The sequence below is a fragment of the Antedon bifida genome, chromosome 8 (genome assembly GCF_963402885.1).
Source record: "Antedon bifida chromosome 8, ecAntBifi1.1, whole genome shotgun sequence".
Taxonomy (NCBI): Eukaryota; Metazoa; Echinodermata; class Crinoidea; order Comatulida; family Antedonidae; genus Antedon; species Antedon bifida.
Genome location: NC_136233.1, coordinates 15,978,245 through 15,999,066, shown reverse-complemented (window position 1 = coordinate 15,999,066; position 20,822 = coordinate 15,978,245). Strand labels below are relative to the sequence as shown.

Genomic DNA, 20,822 nt, shown 5'->3' with positions numbered 1-20,822 from the left:
CAGGAACCAGAAACCTGGACACAAAATGCTCCATTCTGACAAGCATTGTTATCACAAGCATTTAACACTGCAATAATGAAAATGTATTTGTAAACATTAAACATACAATCAACACGAGACACAGAAGGGAGAAAAAACAGAATTATTGGATTTCTTGCATTTATGTAGTTGGCTAAGTTGAGGAAGAAACTTACAAGTTTCACAGAATGTTCCAGTATAACAGTTTGGACAAGAACATGTGTATGCTGTACAGGAACCAGAAACCTGGACACAACCAGCTCCATTCTGACAAGCATTGTTGTTACAAGCATTCAACACTGAAAAGGATGATTAAAATGATTTGATAAAACAAGGACAAGAATAATATAATACAGATCATGAAAAATAAAACTGACAAGTTTAGGAAAACAAAGAATATTAGAAAAGACATATGAATCTTACAAGTTTCACAGAATTGTCCAGTGTAACATGATGGACAGGTACATGTGTATGCTGTACAGGAACCAGCAACCTGGACACAAGCAGCTCCATTCTGACAAACATGGTTGTCACATGCATTTAATACTGATACAAAAAAAAATAATTTCAGATTACTTAGATTTAGACAAACAGAAATCATAAACATTAACATTGTTAACCAAGACAACAAACTTCAACTTCTTTTACTTATGGTATTTAAATCAAAGCCTATTGTAACAAATCAGGACTCTGCGATATTTGGTTGGCATTTTACCAAGACCAAGTTTTGAGAGATGTGGGACACAAAGTAGAGATTTCCTAACCAGATCAATTACAAAACTATAATATATATAGCCAGGTGCAGCCAGGCTAATGTCTACAATAAATATTTAGAAACCTTATAGAAATTGTCGAGACGAGACAGCTTGACAAGATCAAAAGAAGCGTTCAAACTATATTTAAGTTTATATAAACTTTATAGAAATTTGTACAGAAGTTGTAAAAGAGATGTTCTAACTAATTACGAACCTAATGATACTAAATGTTAATTACTTTAAATAGAAAGTTACATTAAGGAAAAACTTACAAGTTTCACAGAATTGTCCAGTGTAACATGATGGACAGGTACATGTGTATGCTGTGCAGGAACCAGAAACCTGGACACAACCAGCTCCATTCTGACAAGCATTGTTGTTACATGCATTCAGCACTAACAATATAAAGATTTTAGTTTAATTTAGAATAATTTGACACAACTGTTTACTGTGTACAACTGTTTACTGTATAATAAAGAACTACAAATATTAATACTGTATATAAGTTCTTGAAATGCTTTAACAAGTTAAAATGAAATATAGGGCAAGTTAACTTACAAGTTTCACAAAAGCCTCCAGTGTAACATGATGGACAGGTACATGTGTATGCTGTACAGGAACCAGAAACCTGGACACAAGCAGCTCCATTCTGACAAGAATGGCTGGAACAGGCATTCAACACTATTGAAAAATATTCAAAAGAAATATTAAGTATAAAATTGTAAGAATCCACAACCAGCTCCATTCATTAATATAGAGAAACAGTTAAAAACAAATAAACAAAAAAAACCCTACACTTGTATACACATACAGTCGATCATAAATACAACATACACATGTAGCTATACATGTGTATGCTGTACACAAACCAGAAACCGGGAAACAAGCAGCTTCATTTTGACAATGTTAGTTATAGAAATTTATTTTGTAAACATTATATATACAATCAACATGAGACAAAGAAGAGAGAATTCAACAGAAATATAAATTATAGTTGAAGAATGGACATCTACAGAGACTTACAAGTTTCACAAAATTGTCCAGTATAACATGATGGACAGGTACATGTGTATGCTGTACAGGAACCAGAAACCTGGACACAAAATGCTCCATTCTGACAAGCATTGTTGTTGCAAGCATTCAACACTAATATAGAAAAACAGTTAGGAACAAATTGAAGAGAACACTTTGCATAATATTATACACATACAGACGATGATAAAGACAACACGGTAAAGGAAGCCTGTAACAGTTTATTTTGTGAACATTAAACATTACAAGCAACACAAGACACAGAAGAGAGAATACAACAGAAATATAAATTGTAGTTGAAGAATGGACAACCACAGAGACTTACAAGTTTCACAGAATTGTCCAGTGTAACAATTTGGACAAGAACATGTGTATGCTGTACAGGAACCAGAAATCTGGACACAACCAGCTCCATTCTGACAGGCATTGTTATCACAAGCATTCAGTACTAAAATAACAAAACAATGTACTTAGAAAATATGCAACATAGAAACTTATAGTATAAAATATAAAGAGTGAATAAAAATGTACAAATTATTTATTTTATAGTTGTCAACTGGATGCAACATGAATGAAACTTCACAGACTTTCACAGAATTGTCCAGTGTAACATGATGGACAGGTACATGTGTATGCTGTACAGGAACCAGAAACCTGGACACAAGCAGCTCCATTCTGACAAGCATTGTTGTTACAAGCATTCAACACAATACACAAATTACATAGCCTATTATTTACGCTACATCATTTACACACATAAGAATTCAATGACATGTATATTTTTTCAAGAATAATAAAGGGGTACAAATGGAAACGAAAAGATTCACAAAAAAACATATTTTATGATGAACCAATACATAACATATCGCAAATAATGAATGTTTATGAGTGCAACCGGGCAAATACTTTCATGAGGGGAAAGATGAAAGGTTATATTTTCATAAGTTGAAAGATGGAAATATAACATTTCATCAGTATATTTCATCAATCTTCTTTTCTGATAAATTCAATATCTTGTATAGTTTCCATTAATTAATAAAAATCATACAAACGATTTAAAGAAAATTTAAATACTTTTTTGGTCTAATAGTACATACGCTCTCCAAAAATGTTAGTTCCGATCCAGTGCCATTTTGAATGTTATTGTTCATATGTCAAAACCAAGCAAAAAATAGGCGGTGCTATAAGATTTCATGAGGGGATGTTTATCAAAGTCGACGAACATTTTTTCTATAAAACAGACTATTGCACTCTCAATGACATAATTAAGAGTTCCATAGTATACATTTTTTGAATATCATGTGACCCACAATCCTCAATTCAACTGACAAAAATCTATTCAGATGTGTTATACAATACAGAATAAGAAATACCAATGGGAAATATTTAATGATAACCACAAGACTGAATATAGCTTCAGTCATTTGTTCTTGTTATTGAACATTTCATGGGTATTTCTTTTTATTGTCATTAAATGTTATTGTTAACTGATATACAGTACAGTAGTAAGTGACTATGAATTCATAATTAAACTTATGAAGAAAAAAAACCTCAGCAATTGCGAAACTTGTTTCATTTACTTTCAAATATTTTCTTTCTTTCTTACTTTCAAACATATAATTCAATAAAAATAAAAGAAGAATTTGAATGGAAAAGAATGTTTAGAATTATTTATTTAAGAGAAACTTACAAGTTTCACAGAATTGTCCAGTATAACATGATGGGCAGGTACATGTGTATGCTGTACAGGAACCAGAAACCTGGACGCAAGTAGCTCCATTCTGACAAACATTTGTGTCGCATGCATTGAGTACTACTCAGTAGCAGAGAAATAAAAACCAATTGTGCACAGTGTTTAGAATAAGGAAAAGAACTAAAAACCTAGCCACAAAAGTATAGTGAATCATTGCTATTATTTCAAAACCTTGTGTCTTTATACTTTGCTGAAATTAAGTTATTATACCCAACATGTGTTGCAAGTTATAGTGACAATTATTCAATATACTGTATATAGTTTGAATGTAATGTATTGTATTGTATTTATATTTTTAATGTTTTATATATTGTATGTGTTTTTAAGCATCAAAGAAAACCAATTTCATGTTCACCTTGTCGTGTTCATGACAATAAAGATTTATCTTATCTTATCTTATCTTATAAGCGGAAAATTGTGGTTTTTTTTAAATCTGAGATATTCTTTGATGTTACAATGTTTTAAATACTAATGGTGTTTTAATTTACAGAGTCAGAGTGAATGTCTGGGCACAAAAAGCAAAACATTATGCCATTTTACATATACTGTAATTTTAAATACAAGTTAATATCAGAAATGTATTCATTAAAACATTTTATTGGAATTTGTCATATTTTTTCGTTTCGTGAGGAAAAACAATATAAAAAATATATATATAACACACTGTTTTTGAATGAATAGCAATGATATACTGTAATAATAAAGTACCAATAAATATTTTGGTGATGTAACGCAAAGTGCAGAGTGATTTATACAGTACAGTCGGAATAGTGTGCATTATAATGTCTGCATAAACTCTCTCATAGTGTTCCTCGAACCCACAAGTCACCTTGGGTTATTTAAGGTAACATTTATAACTATAGTTAAAATAGCTATAATAAAGAAACCCCTAAATTAAAACCATAAGTAGTTCAAATACAAATAAGTGTAATAACTTACAAGTTTCGCAGAACTGTCCAGTGTAACAGGATGGACAGGTACATGTGTATGCTGTACAGGAACCAGAAACTTGGACACAAGCACCTCCATTCTGACAAGCGTTGTTAGAGCAGGCATTCAACACTAAAACAAATTAGAAACAAGTAAATATACATAAGTCTTAATATATTGTGATTAGTTGATTAAAATGTAAACTTATAGAATTAAATGGAATCTTACAAGTTTCGCAGAATTGTCCAGTGTAACATGATGGGCAAGAACATGTGTATGCTGTACAGGAACCAGAAACCTGGACACAAAATCCTCCATTCTGACAAGTACTGGTATCACAAGCATTTATCACTATAAAATAAAAATGAAACCCCTGTACTGTAAATACAATTAACTTATATCAAGTATAGGAAAAGCAGAAATGAATTGTCTTTTCTGTTGTTTACAATGTAGAAGATGGTGAGCTACAGAAAGTTAATATAGACATACCATATTCTTTCAACACTATTTAAGAAATATATAATAAAAATATAAAGTAAAAAATACAAATAAATTTACAAGTACAAATAGATAACTGAATGAAAACTCACAAGTTTCACAAAATTGTCCAGTGTAACAGGATGGACAGGTACATGTGTATGCTGTACAGGAACCAGAAATCTGGACACAAGCAGCTCCATTCTGACAAGCATTGTTGTTACAAGCATTCAATACTGAAATGAATGATTAAAATGGTTTGACAAAACAAGGACAAGAACAATATAATACAGATCATGAAAAACACAAGAAACGAAAAAAACTGACAAGATTAAGAAAACAAACAATATTAGAAATGACATATTGAATCTTACAAGTTTCACAGAATTGTCCAGTGTAACATGATGGACAGGTACATGTAACATTGGTATAAAAAAATATAATTTAAATTAAACAAAATATTTTTCACAAAAAGTTTTTTATAAGATTTCTAGTTTAGAACAAGAACAATTAAAGGATGCAGAATTAGAAGTTACAAATTAAAACTTACAAGTTTCACAGAATGTTCCAGTGTAACAATTTGGACAAGAACATGTGTATGCTGTACAGGAACCAGAAATCTGGACACAACCAGCTCCATTCTGACAGGCATTGTTATCACAAGCATTCAATACTATTGAAGAAATATTCAATAGAAATATTAAGTATAAAATCGTACGAATCAAATAATCCAAATAAATGTACAAGTTTATAGTTATATATAGATAGTTGAATGAAAACTCACAAGTTTCGCAGAATTGTCCGGTGTAACATGATGGACAAGAACATGTGTATGCTGTACAGGAACCAGAAACCTGGACACAACCAGCTCCATTCTGACAAACATGGTTGGTACAAGCATTCAATACTGATATATAAAACAAAATTTCACATCATTTACAAAAAAACTAAATTTTATTTAGGCACACAAAAGTTATGTGATAAGATTATATTTTATTCAAGATTATTAACGAATGGAGATGAAGAAAGAAAATGAAACTCACATGTTTCACAGAATTGTCCAGTGTAACATGATGGACAGGTACATGTGTATGCTGTACAGGAACCAGAAATCTGGACACAAGCAGCACCATTCTGACAAGCATTGTTATTACAAGCATTCAACACTAATATAAAACAAACATAAAACAATTAGACACATTATAAAACAGACTGAGAAGACATTAATTTATACTGACTATGTATTCTTCATTTAAGAAAAACTGTTGGCTTACAAGTTTCACAGAATGTTCCAGTAAAACAGCCTGGACAGGTACATGTGTATGCTGTACAGGAACCAGAAACCTGGACACAACCGGCTCCATTCTGACACGAATGGCTGGAGCAAGCATTCAATACTAAAAAAAAAATACAGATACAGATAACTTGTATTGTATAATTAAACTGTAAATGACATTGCCCACTATATAGGGTAAAAATGTAGTATAAAAATATAATATGACAACAATAATTAATATAATACACTCTTAAAATTATGGTTCATAGATATTTAAATTAAAAATCAAAGTTATATAGATAGTTCAATGAAATTAACTCACATGTCTCGCAGAATTGTCCAGTATAACATGATGGACAGGTACATGTGTATGCTGTGCAGGAACCTGAAACCTGGACACAAGCACCTCCATTCTGACAAGCATGATTGGTACAAGCATTTAATACTAAAAATTGTCCAATGAAAGATGCATTAATAGTTAACAAACAAAAAGCAGTAAGAATTTTAAATAGTTGTGCAAGTAACCAAAGAACTTATATACAAAAATAGTATTATTATTATTACTAAAATAAATAAATATATTTGTATATAATTGTAACCTAACAATTAATGTGCCAATAAAACAAGTGTAGCTACACAAAAGAATTGTCGAACCAAGTGACTGAGGGAATGAATGAGTGGTTAAACCGCAGCTGTAATATCGTTACAGGTTCAAGGTACTCCTTGATCGTAGTTCTGGTGGTAGAACAAGTCTTTTCAGATAAGGCCTTAAACTGGAGGTACATTACACATAACAGATTAACAATGTAAAATTGTATAAAATACTATATACAACATGTATTCAAAGTGGCATACATGAGAAGTACATTACAACATGCACTACATGTTTAGCAATAATGAACATAAACTTACAAGTTTCACAGAATTGTCCAGTGTAACATGATGGACAAGAACATGTGTATGCTGTACAGGAACCAGAAACCTGGACACAAGCACCTCCATTCTGACAAGCATTGTTGGAGCAGGCATTTAACACTAAATTAAAGGAAAGAGTAGGTAGGAGTAATACGCCTATATCATTATATCAAGTAATATAATAATAGTAGTATAAAATGCTTTTGAAATGCTGCTTCACAGTATTAAGACGTTGAAATTATATTTTAATAACCTTGACATATTGTTTGTAGATGGTGAAATCAAAATGTTGATATAGAGTTTGTGGTACAGCACATATGTTGTTCTGAAAAGAACTGTTGAGTTTCTCAATAACCTTAACTTCACACATAGAGCAAACTATTATTATTATTATATGTTATTATTACATTTCAAAGTGGGAGCAGACAACCTTTTTGATTTGCATGTACTGGAAAAATAATAAATGTTTTTATTAGATCTAGAAACAATTTCAAAATATATATGAAATCTTACAAGTTTCACAGAATGTTCCAGTGTAACATGATGGGCAAGAACATGTGTATGCTGTACAGGAACCAGAAACCTGGACACAAAATCCTCCATTCTGACAAGTACTGGTATCACAAGCATTTATCACTATAAAATAAAAATAAAAAACCTCTGTACTGTAAATACTATTAACTTATATCAAGTATAGGAAAAGCAGAAATGAATTGTCATTTCTGTTTTTTCTTACTACAATGTAGAGGACGATGAGCTACAGAAAGTTAATATAGACATACGGTTACCATATTCTTCTATGAAAGCAGTTTGCTAACATAAAAAGCAAACATTACAACAACTTACATGTTTAAATGTAAAATTGTATAAGAAACTATAGGCAAACATGTATTCAAAGCGGCATACATGAGAAATACATTATAACATGCACTACATGTTTAGCAATAATGAACATAAACTTACATGTTTCACAGAATTGTCCAGTGTAACAATTTGGACAAGAACATGTGTATGCTGTACATGAACCAGAAACCTGGACACAAGCACCTCCATTCTGACAAGCGTTGTTGGAGCAGGCATTTAACACTAAATTAAGGAAAAGATAATGTAGATTATTATATCAAGTAAATATATAGTAGTATAAAATGCTTTTGGAATGCTGCTTCACAGTATGAATGTGTTGAAATTATATTTTAATAACCTTGACATATTGTTTGTAGATGGTGAAATCAAAATGTTGATATAGAGTTTGCAGTACAGCATGTATGTTTGTTTCTCAATAACCTTAACTTTACACATAGATCAAACTATTACTATATGTGCATAATTAAATTACAGAACAAGACCTCCACTGCCCACATTTCAAAGTGGGAGCAGACAACCTTTTTGATTTGCATGTACTAAAAAAAATGTTTTTATTAGATCTATAAACAATTACAAAAATATATATGAAATCTTACAAGTTTCACAAAATGTTCCAGTATAACAATTTGGACAAGAACATGTGTATGCTGTACAGGAACCAGAAACCTGGACACAAAATCCTCCATTCTGACAAGTACTGGTATCACAAGCATTTATCACTATAAAATAAAAATGAAACCCCTGTACTGTAAATACAATTAACTTATATCAAGTATAGGAAAAGCAGAAATGAATTCTGTTTTTTCTTACTACAATGCAGAGGACGATGAGCTACAGAAAGTTAATATAGACATACGGTTACCATATTCTTCTATGAAAGCAGTTTGCTAACATAAAGAGCAAACATTACAACAACTTACATGTTTCGCAATATCTACCAGTGTAACATGATGGACATGTACAGGTGTACAGCTCACATGAACCAGAAACCTGGACACAAGCAGCTCCATTCTGACAAGCGTTGTTAGAGCAAGCATTCAATACTACAAAATTATATTAACAAATGATATCAAAGATTAACAAAATGCCTTTTCTTTGTAATAAAGAACTAATTTACAGGGAATACTAAAAGCAACACATTAAATATTCTAGAACACAGCTGAGTGTATCCTTGCCATTGGATTGGTTAATTACGTAAAATCCTGACGTACAGTAGTATTTCTACTTAATGGTGATAATGAATGGCACTAATGAACGCTGATGGAGTATCCTAACGATGCAAGCAATATGTTTAAAACATACAGGTGTTATTGTTTGACCAATATACTGTACAATAAAAGCTGTAACCAAAATGATATTACAGCTACAGATAAACAAAACTTTGATGATTTGTTACAAGTGAAGTTAAAAACTTACACCATATATATTACTACTTACATTACTGTAAGACCATGTAAATCAAAATACTAAATAAAATATACATATTATTTACACAAAAAGAAAAGCTTCTATTTTAACTTACAAGTTTCACAGAATTGTCCAGTGTAACAATTTGGACAAGAACATGTGTATGCTGTACAGGAACCAGAAACCTGGACACAAGCACCTCCATTCTGACAAGCATTGTTGGAGCAAGCATTAATAGCTACACACAAAATACATTAAAACAAAGTTAACAGCAATATACTCTGACAAAACACTGAATGAAATATAATCCAAGAATAAAAGGCATATATTAAGAAGGCAAGAGTTTTACTACTTACGAGTTTCACAGTATTGTCCTGTAAAACATGATGGACAGGTACATGTGTACTGAGTACAGGAACCAGAAACCTGGACACAAGCAGCTCCATTCTGGCAAGCATTGTTTGAGCAAGCATTTAGTTCTAAGAGGATAATAATGAACAATATCATATAGTGCAACTAAAATGCATCCTGTTAAATGTTTTAATATATTTCAATTTTAATTAATTGATTTTTTGATTTTTTAAAATAAATGAAACTTGATATTAGTCGGTTTAATTACTTACGTGTCTCACAGAATGATCCAGTAAAACATGACGGGCAGGTACATGTGTATGCTGTACAGGAACCAGTAATCGGGATACACGCAGCTCCATTCTGACAACCGTGGTTTGAGCAGGGATTAAGCACTACATAAGCAAGAATAAAACATGTATTATGTCAAAACTTTTCTTTGCTTAGAAATAGATAGATAGCTTTAAGCTCTGTCTACACTCTCAAACTTTATTTGACAAAAACATGTGAAGAGAACATATATGGACATGATGATGTCATATCAATACCATATTTGGGCATATCAATACCATACCAGAGAGTTAATTAATTAATTAATTATTATCCTATTAAGCAATGTAATGGTGATATTCAGTTTAGATATTTGAGTGTCTATGGTAACAAATATCATACTCCATTCCATAAGTCCAATTTTTAGGTTACATTTAGCATTCATGTTCCCCACTAGCCAAGCAGATCTATGGCAATAATAGAATGGATCATAGACCTAACTTACTTAAGTTTCAATATTTTAGTTAAATTAAAGCTTGTTTTATTCTTACTTATTTTATTTACAGTTTATTAATGTGACTAAATTGGTAAACTTACAAGTTTCACAGAATGTTCCAGTGTAACAACCTGGACAGGTACATGTGTATGCTGTACAGGAACCTGAAACCTGGACACAAGCAGCTCCATTCTGACAAGCATGGTTAGAGCAGGCATTCAACACTGTAAAGAAGGAAAATCCATATGAACAATAGAAAGTATCTGTCAAGTCTCCCCTTCAAATACAATACAGTGCGTAATCTAATATTTTCAGAGGCGGTTGCAGAACTACTTTTAGGGGGTTGCCCACGAGTCTAGGGCCGTCAATACCGAGCTTTTGCGAATGTTGTTAAATGACACCCCTAGATGGCCGGAAATGGTACTCTCGTATGTAAAACTCATGATAGGCTCTTCCAACCATGGACTTCTATTTAACGTTAATAGTTATTATCATGAAATGGGATCTAAATTTAATTTAGTGGCAGAAGAAACATTTAGTATAAAAATAAGGGTGTTGCAACACCCCTGCGTCCGACCCTGATTTTATACTTACGAGTTTCACAGAATGTTCCAGTATAACAGGTTGGACAAGTACATGTGTATGCTGTACAGGAACCAACTACTGCAACGCAAGCACCTCCATTTTGACAAATGTTATTGCTGCATGCATTCAACGCTAAATATTAATATAATGTAAAATAGTGTTACGGTTATAATTAATACATCAACATACTAGAGACCTGTCTAACCCAATTATAAATGGCTGTAGTTACCAATTTGTTGCATGGTCTGTTTATAGATTATTTTCAGAAAAAATTAATATAAACAACTACTATAAAAAATATTGTTTTCTAATAATTTTTAAAATCTATTTCAAGTAAAAACACAATCATAGCATAAAATAACAAACAAAACTGATTCTTGGTACTGTTTTATCTAAATTTGTCCAGTTCACATATGTTTTATAAACGCCTGTATCATATATATTAACCGAATGATATGCTGTATTAAGGAATTTGCCAAGACACTGGACAGTTATTGTAATATGTGGAGAAACAGCACTGAGAATTGAGTGCATCAACGAAAAACCCATGAGCTCAAAAGTAAGAAGACATTAGAGGAAAAGATACCCTTTCAATCCATATCATCATATTTGTCATCATTATCATCTCTCCTATATACTCATCAACATTACAGTATGAAATCTCCCCATCCTCATAATTCTTAAGAGTCATTTTCAGTTGATTGAGGTTCCTGGTTTGAATATTATCTGCAGCTAACCCTAACTAGTATATCCCATTGTGTTTTCTCCTTGAAGGTAAAAACAAAAGAGAATATAAAACCAACTGGACTTTTAAGTTCTTACGTGTTTGACAAAACTGTCCAGTGAAACAATTCGCACAGGTACAAGAGTACTCGGTGCAGGAACCTGGAGCCTGGACACAAGCTGCTCCATTCTGACACAGGTTGTTTGAACAGGCATTCAATACTTGAAAGGAACAAATACAACTAAAAATTTATCAACTGCAATCAAATATTGAGTTAGATGTAACTAAGCTTCACTTCCAACTAGAAGGAATACCAAATATTAGCACTAGTACTAGTTAGCAAGTAGGTATCAAGTAAGTATCAACAGGTTGACATGCACATGCATACAAGAAGACAACTTTAAGCACAGAAATAAGCCTTGATTGGTCAACATGCTATCTCCTACGGAAGCAGCAATATTACGAATTGTGTTAAACTTTTGCTGGAACACAGTACAAGATTACCTGAACACACAAGTAACAACCAATAACAGAATAAAGCAAACATTGAACATGGCATACTAATAAAAGTATCTAACTACACTACATTGTATGTACACTGTATACATCATTTCGGCTACTAAAGGTCTCAGAATATAGACCTAATAACAGACACAAAAAGCATGGTATTCCACCTCTCAAAATAGTCTATGTCAGTCGTTAAGCTACAGATACACAACACAATGTAAACGTCCCACAATATAAACTCAGCAGAAACATAGGAAATGTACAGTGTACTGTATCCCAACTAACCATTTGAACAGAATTGTCCTACGTAACAATTTGAACAAGAACATGTATAATCTACGCATGAATCAATCTCAGGCGTGCAAGTTGCGCCATTTTGGCACTGGTGGTTTGAGCATGGTTCAAGAACTAACACAAGATTTTAAAAGAAAAACAATAAGTTACTAATAAAAGATATAAGAAAAGCACAAAAATGTATTGTTCAAAAGGTTGCATCACATGCAATAATATGCAAATTATAGACAAATGCTTATGGAGATCCCATGTATTAGTATAGAAGACAAGATATAATTTGAGTACATACTATAACAGTTTCTGTTTATTCTCACACCATGAGTTAGATTGCCAAAATTGATTTCCTTATTTACAAGATATCCCCCTCCCCCATGTTTGTCAAGTTTTTTTATGCAGGGGTAAAAATATAAAAAATACATAAAATAACAAATTGTGGCATTTAGTATTTGACTCACAATTCACTCTCTTTAAACTACTTAATATGTTAATAGGGAGGTTTTCAATTTACGACGACCAAGGACCAACATGCAGCCTAGTGAATTGATGTGTCGTCAGTTGTTGCCTTGACCTAGAAACCATCAAACCTGTGTTGAGGGCAGGAGCAAGGAAACACGTCCCAATATTCCTGCATGCACACAATGAATTAACATGAAATAATTTGGTCGGCCATCTCCCTAATACCCACAAGTCTTTTGGTTTAGATTTGTTTTAGGTTTGTTTTAGTATGTATTTGAGTCCAATTTAGAGACCATGACATTCAGGTTTATCTAGGTAAGTATTCATACATCAACAGTAACGGTCACTTTGCACAACAAGTAAGTTTGAATGTCTAACTTTTGGCAGGTGAATGCACTGGTGATTTAACCAATGAATTATTCCTGATATGTTATAATTAGAAGGGGGAGTGTGCTACAAACATCCTCCACCACCAACAACAATGTAAGCCTGACTATCACATATTTTCTCCCTGTTTCACATCCATTGTCATCAGGTTATTAAGGTCAATTGTTTGACATATTAATTAAAGACTTACATGTTTCGCAAAAGGTTCCAGTGAAACATCCAGAACAGGAACAAGTGTAATCAGTACATGAGTTTCCAACACTAAAGCATATTCCACCATTCTGGCACTGGCTATTACTACAAGCATTCAATCCTATAAAACAGCAATAAATAAAACATAAAATAAACAAGTAATATGACATAATTTATCTTTCTGACCAAAAATCTTCCTATTGTTTACAAATACATTATACTATAATAATTTACTATGTTCATTATTTCAGTATTTAAAAAAAAATTGGATAATCATATCTCACATTTTTAAAGTTTGATGGTAAAATGTTTGATGTTAGAAAATTTTACTTTTTTCCTTGCTCACATATTGATTATTATGTGACTCATAGATAGACACATGAAAAAGCACTGCCAACCATGGTCATGGTGTACTTAATGATTTAAACACTCACCTGTTTCACAGAAAGATCCAACAAAGCATGTTACACACAAGCAAGTTGCAATTTTACCAGTAGAATCGAGTTGACACGTGCCTCCATTTTGACAAACAATACTATTACAGGGATTGACTGAAGAAAAAAAAATGTATACATTGTTTGATGTTGATCATGGTTGATGTACAGTACATTGATATGCGATGTTGATTATGGTTCATCATGTAGAGTAGTACAATGTATATAGAGGTAATATACACACGCTTAAATTTATAATGTGACAGCTCCCTTGGAGACCACACCATTAAGGCCAATTTACACAAACAATTGGTCACGGTACGCATAAAACAAAAATATAGAATTTATGTTATTTCTTAAGACCAGTTACACCAAACGCGGAGCAGATGGCCTGTTGGGTGGAAAGCTGTTCAAGATAGAAACAGATTCTTACAGAGATTGGTTGGTATACAGAGGTTTCCGTCTCTCAGAGGCATATGACCATGCTTAACAATGTTTCATTAGGCTTGGTTCCCACATAAAACAAGACCTAACAAAAGTCAGTTAACCAATGATTGGTCAAATCACTTGCATTGCGCTTGAATTGATATGAATGCCCTACAAATTGACAAATTTACCAACTGAAAATAATTATACTGAATACAAATATTTTGGGAGAAATATTAAAAATGTATTTATCTTGTTTACTTACTGTACATTTCCCAACGAAGTCTAAAACCACTTTCCTCAACGTTCTTATCAGTCAAAAAGTACATCCAAGCTGAGTCCGAAACAATACTAATTTTTCCAGGTCTTTGACTGCCATCAAAAAAGAACATGTTCAGACTAGATAAATGTTGTCCGGTTAAACTACCGATATCTAATGGAGTCAATCCAGCTCCAATGTACAACTCATCTTTAGGTCTCTCCACATTGAAGGTGTTGTCAAAGAACATGTCAATTCTATCAACATTAGGAGCATACAGAAGGTACAACGCACTATATCGAGCGGCATACATGCTAGGATAGTTTGGAGAGCTGAACGTTCCGTACAAGCATTTACTTCCATAACAAGTAAATATATCGTTATTGGCTGAAATATAACAATAATCGATTTATTACTTTAAGGGTTGATCGGTTAAGGTAGGGGCACTGCAAAGCAATAAAATCGGCATAGGTTTAAGGTTCACCTCGACCATAATTTTGGTGGTAGAATGAGTCTTCTCGGCTAAGGACTTAAAACTGGATGTCCGGTGTACACATCTGAGTTATATGCACTTTATAAAACCCAGAGGAAGAGTAGGGGTTATCCCGGCGTCAATTCATTTATTCTTGTGCATTTGTTATTGCTCAATTAAAAAAATGACCATAGACCAGGTCAGGATTGGGCAACATAATTGGCCTTACAATGCAAGTAACACTAAATGTGCAGGTTTCATAATTGTTAAGGCCTTAATACGTGAGTAATACTAAATGTTGAGTTGCTAAGTGCTGTTTTTATCTGTGGAAAGCTTACCTGTAATGGTCTGACAGTTATAGCCACCTGTATTTGGTTGTGTACATTCACAGACATAGTTTGGCTGATTTGGTTCGTTACGGTTGTAGCATGCAAGATTGTTGCCGCATTGATTGACAGCACATGCTACCAGACAAAAAATATTCAAGACCAATTAATTTTGGTTTGCAACATTTATATATCAACAAATATTCAAAAAAGTTTGTGAGATCTGATCATAAAAAAGCTGGTTTTGAATAAAGACGAAATGTGATTTCATGAATAGGTTAAATAATGTACAGTAAAGTGGTTAACATATTTAAAAATAAAGGTTAACATATTTAAAAATAAAGGTTAACATATTTAAAAATAAAGGTTAACATATTTACAGTTAAAAACATTTAAAATCTGCAGAAGTCACATGGTATACATAATAAAAATGAATAAAACACAAAACTTTGGGATGAGGAGTTGGAAACATAGATTGGGTTATATACTACAAATGTGCAAATGATTTCCTACATCATGTTTCAATTCAAATGATGGAATCTACCAGATTAGCCAATATTTTGCATTGTGTATGTAATCTTGTCTAAGTATTGTATTATGTCCTGTCATTGTAATGTTTTTTTATATAAGGGTAGCCATAATAACAAGTCTTGCTCTTTGATTTTTTTTCCCACCATTTCACTTTAAATAAAATTGTATTCTCTTATCACATGCAATTCGGAAATAAAGTTGAAAAATTGAAAGATTTGTTAATTACATATTTAAGGGTGAGAAATATTTTCCATGTTCTTAATTTGGTTTAATGACATCACATTTGTATAGGAAAACATTTATTCCTATTACTTTAATATAATCCTATTATTATAATTCTTTGTATTTAAACAACGTTGTGCATCTGTACCAATAATCAACATACCTTCAGATGCATAGAAGTTCTCGCAATTTACACCGGAGTAACTTGTAGGACATTCACAAACGTATGCTCCAGACGTAAATGCAACACACACACCTCCATTCAAACATGGGTTAGACTGACACCCAGTTGCAGTAGCTAAAAAAGAATTAAGATTTAAAATTAAAATTTAAAGATAACAGATTCTATTGTAGTTAATTACAGTTTTTTACCATATTTAACTGTTCTACTTTAAACAATATTGCATGAATAAATGTATAGTATAGTCGGACAATTGCTCTACAGACAAGTACCCCCAACAGCTACCCTTCATGACAACTACTCCCTAGGACAATTATCCCCAGACAACTATACTCTATGAGGTATTTGTCTGTATTAGGGTGTAATTGGGGTAGTTGCCCGACGAGTAAGTTGTACTTTTTGGTTGTACAAGTCTGACAAAGTTGTCTGGGGGTTGATTGTTTAGTAGTGGATTTTTTAAATAGTTTGTTGGTCATTTTGACCTTCCGTTTATCCGGCCCTGCCCTCAGCCCCACCCCTTTAACAGCCGTTTTGGCAGACTGCTTTACATACTTACATGCAAGAAGCTGACAGTTTGATCCTGAATATCCAGCAGGGCATGAACATTGGTACCACAGTGCACCTGAGGTTCCTATATCTGTACATACACCTCCATTAAAACATGGAGTTATAGTGGTGCAAGGTTGGTCGTATACTGTGGAAACAAACGAAATGCACTTGATAATAATATAAAAATAATAATCAAAATTATATTTATAATGCACCCGTATTTATCAATATCCCCGGTATTTCATTTAATATATTGAAATGGAGTTTAATTTCATGATTGAATCTAACGTCTAGTCTATGCTAGCAAACTTTTGTTTGTAAACTGAGTTTGTCACTGTTTGAAGTAATAAGGCCCTACTTTATTTCGAAATGGATACAACATTTTGATTCACCAGATTGGTGTGTTTTACACACTGCAGAAAACAAGTTTGCAGAAGTATACACTACTGTAGCAACCATTTTCGCAAACTCAAATTTTTCGTTTATCAAGAAGAGTTTTCGAAAGTTTGCTAGTGTAGCCCAGTTGATAAACTTTAGCAAACTGCAGAAAACAAGTTTGCAGAAGTCTACACTAGCAACCTTCACTTTGAAAATTCGAGCAAAACTCCGAGTCTGGCAAGAAACAATATCCAAATATTGTTAGCAACTTCGGCACACTCTGGAATCAAAAACTTCTCTAAACAGTGACAAATTCAGAGTTTTACAAACAAAATGTCGGTAGGCATTTGAACTTGAATAATCTCCAAGTTTGGCAAAACAAGTGCAGAAAACATTAACACGCTTGTAGAAGTCTACGTTACATAACAAACTCGAGCGAATTCCTAGTTTGTAAAGAAGGGATTTCAAATGCAGAAAACAAGTCTGCGCAAGTCACTCTATTTTTAAATAAAACATTGGTAAAGTTTGTTAGTATAACAAATAACACGTCAAACTCGGATTTTTTTTCAATATGCAAACTAAAGTTTGCTAGACTCTAAATACATTTTTTGTAACATAGGCCCTACAATCGTTTGCCTACCAAAGTAGTGAGTAATCAACATTTGTGTAACCAAACATTCTGATGTATCAAAGTTATAAATATTGGTACCCCCTGTAGGCATATGCCTTCTTATAATGTTCATGCAAAGAACAAAATTGTATTGTAGAGTATGCTGATTTACATTACACGTTTACAGATTTAATTGTCTACAATAATAATACATATATAATGTGAATATATTTCCACTTTTAGGGGAGTTAAAATGTTCAAGGTTATTTTATAGCCTGTTATAATAAATTAATCATTCGCTAAGGAGTCGCCAAACCAACATAATGTACTTATGAATAAAATGAAGATGTATTGTAGAAACCACGAATACGTCTATTCACACACCCACATAAAATAAATGTTAGGCTAAAAGGTGCAGGAAGTGGTTATAGGTCTAATACATGCTTTCTCCAAAATGTAACGTTTCAAATAAATTAAAATTTTGCTTTATAAAAAAGTTGTTTTATTTTTTATAAAGATGTGCCTCGAAATATTCGTCTACTAATCGTTGAATTGAGTTATTTTGGCTTTACAGAGTGACGTATGTTTCATTGTTTAGAGTTTACAATTGGGTTGAATCAGCACGATAAGTGATAGCTGGTACAAATTGTTACGGATTGGTATAGACATACAATACAGTGAAAAGCTTAACCACGCACATAGACAACAATCGAGGTATTTCCAACAAAAGGGCTTCGTTAGCAAACAGTACCAATCATTGTAAAATAAGGAATTCGCTCCCAACCCATATTTAAGGTACCCAGTGACAATACCGACAATACAAAGCGTTCCGCTTTAACAACGTCAATGTAAAACCACAGGCAAGATTTACACCAGGTCGAACTCATTGACTATATGAACTGAAGTCAATGGGGGGTAATTCTCATGAAACAGATTGTAGTGCGCACGACGCGTAGGATAGAGAGGCAGGGAGGACGTGCGGAGATGCATAAACTGAACTTGTATAGTTAATTCATGGTTAATTATCACTTTATACATATTTTTCTCTTATACATATTATATTTTTCCATCCACCTCTCCGAAACTAGCTCGTGCCCGGTACTTAATTATATTACAATATTTTGTTCATTTATCGTTGATAATCATATATTTGTTAAACATCTATGTTAATCTGCCATTATTTTGTAGTTAGCCTATACCATGAAGGTATAACAAGTAAGGATTGTATGAAAACAACATTTAACAATTCTATTTTGAGAATATCCTTTACGTATTTTTTTCTGTGTATTAAATAATATTCGCTTTATCATTTCGAGGTAGGATTTGAACCAAACCAATAACAAACCAACTGAATATTGCGACACCTGTAGGCCTACTGTAGGGCATTCATGTTTAACCAGAGTAGGCCTATATAATGTTATAATTAAGTTAACGACAGAATTCATCTTTAAGACATTATCTTATAATCGTATTCAGCACAGGTCATCAATACAAATATTTTCATATAGATTGATACAAACCGAAAGCTAACGACGAAAAACCATGGTAACAGTGTGGTATTGTACATATTGATTTAAAACTGCGAATATTGAATTGCTTCGTATTTTAAGGCTATCCTTGAAGTATTGTCATTAACTCGATAACAAATCTAATATTATTATGATGCACATCAATTTTAAGAATGAATGCAAAGTCTGGTAATGTATTCAACCCACATCTATCTATGTATAGGTATTTAATTGTATTTTACGAACACATGCGGCCTGCTTCATGTAATTCTCTTTTTCTCTCTCATTCTTTCTTTTTACCTTGCTTGTTTGATACTCCTTTGGAAGTAGAGCATGTATCAAACAAATTCTATTTTTCAGTTCCATGCCCAGAATATTATTTTTTTCACACAGATACAGTTGTGGTAATTTGTATAAGCACGGAGGGTCTCCTCTGAGGTATAAGTAGCAACATTACAGTATTGTTTTTAATTACTTGTAGTACGAGAGGCTAGTAGCGGGTACTGGTGCTACAAAGTAGTAGCAATGCAGGTCTAATAGCAGTAACAATAATTTAGCAAAGACTAGGCATGTGGCAGTTAGTGGTCATTAGAAGGAACCTTATAGAAGCAACCATAGGTCATACGATAATATGATGCTAAACTTAGTTGACCAATTATTGCATTATTTTACGCACCTGTAAAACATACATTTTGGTGCCCTGGTGCGTCTACGCAATGTAAACTCGTCCGTGCGCGCACATTAAATAGTGGGCACGACAAGAGAACAATTAACCCTCTGTTCATACCGCACCCAGTACTCTGACAAATTATAGGTCATACCGGTAATTTATATAACACTAAAAACATATTACGATAGAATAAGAACAATAATATAATTGATTCTTACCTTGCGAGTGTGCTAAATTTAAAATAGATAATATCAAAATAAAAGAAATTGTGCCCTCCATGTTGGCGAATAAATTAATATAATCCAACAGATGAGAGCTGCGGTCTCAGTATCTAGATCTGACTATCAAACAGCCGCGTTCTCCACTTTTAGGCTATTTCTTTAGTTATAATTCACCTTATTTTTCATTGTTATCTTAAGCCTTAGTAAATAATGCAAGACCTCTATTGGGTAGTGATCAATAGATGAAACCAAGCGAGTATATCACGTGACTAGTATAACAAAAGCCGGCATAGCAAATCTATGGGCGACTTAACATGAATGGGTACCAATACATCTGAACTCCGTG

The 20,822-nt window shown here is 32.8% G+C and overlaps 1 protein-coding gene across 1 annotated transcript in view; it reads right to left on the bottom strand.

Moving 5' to 3' along the window:
• LOC144850589 (uncharacterized) overlaps positions 1 to 20,576 on the bottom strand; it is a 53,714-nt gene extending 33,138 nt beyond the window's left edge. Inside the window, exons 1-23 of the mRNA XM_078707905.1 lie at positions 20,474 to 20,576; positions 17,097 to 17,234; positions 16,523 to 16,657; positions 15,619 to 15,744; positions 14,815 to 15,195; positions 14,124 to 14,240; positions 13,688 to 13,810; positions 11,139 to 11,261; positions 10,646 to 10,768; positions 10,051 to 10,173; positions 9,784 to 9,906; positions 9,543 to 9,665; positions 8,941 to 9,063; positions 8,617 to 8,739; positions 8,120 to 8,242; positions 7,670 to 7,792; positions 7,154 to 7,276; positions 6,564 to 6,686; positions 6,240 to 6,362; positions 6,009 to 6,131; positions 5,079 to 5,201; positions 4,717 to 4,839; positions 4,498 to 4,620 (exon numbers count right to left, since the gene is read on the bottom strand). Of these exons, the coding sequence (XP_078564031.1) occupies positions 4,498 to 4,620; positions 4,717 to 4,839; positions 5,079 to 5,201; positions 6,009 to 6,131; positions 6,240 to 6,362; positions 6,564 to 6,686; positions 7,154 to 7,276; positions 7,670 to 7,792; positions 8,120 to 8,242; positions 8,617 to 8,739; positions 8,941 to 9,063; positions 9,543 to 9,665; positions 9,784 to 9,906; positions 10,051 to 10,173; positions 10,646 to 10,768; positions 11,139 to 11,261; positions 13,688 to 13,810; positions 14,124 to 14,240; positions 14,815 to 15,195; positions 15,619 to 15,744; positions 16,523 to 16,657; positions 17,097 to 17,234; positions 20,474 to 20,534 (3,049 nt within the window). The 5' untranslated portion in view covers positions 20,535 to 20,576. The remainder of the gene's footprint in view (positions 1 to 4,497; positions 4,621 to 4,716; positions 4,840 to 5,078; positions 5,202 to 6,008; positions 6,132 to 6,239; positions 6,363 to 6,563; positions 6,687 to 7,153; positions 7,277 to 7,669; positions 7,793 to 8,119; positions 8,243 to 8,616; positions 8,740 to 8,940; positions 9,064 to 9,542; positions 9,666 to 9,783; positions 9,907 to 10,050; positions 10,174 to 10,645; positions 10,769 to 11,138; positions 11,262 to 13,687; positions 13,811 to 14,123; positions 14,241 to 14,814; positions 15,196 to 15,618; positions 15,745 to 16,522; positions 16,658 to 17,096; positions 17,235 to 20,473) is intronic.
• Between the last annotated feature and the right edge of the window lie 246 nt (positions 20,577 to 20,822).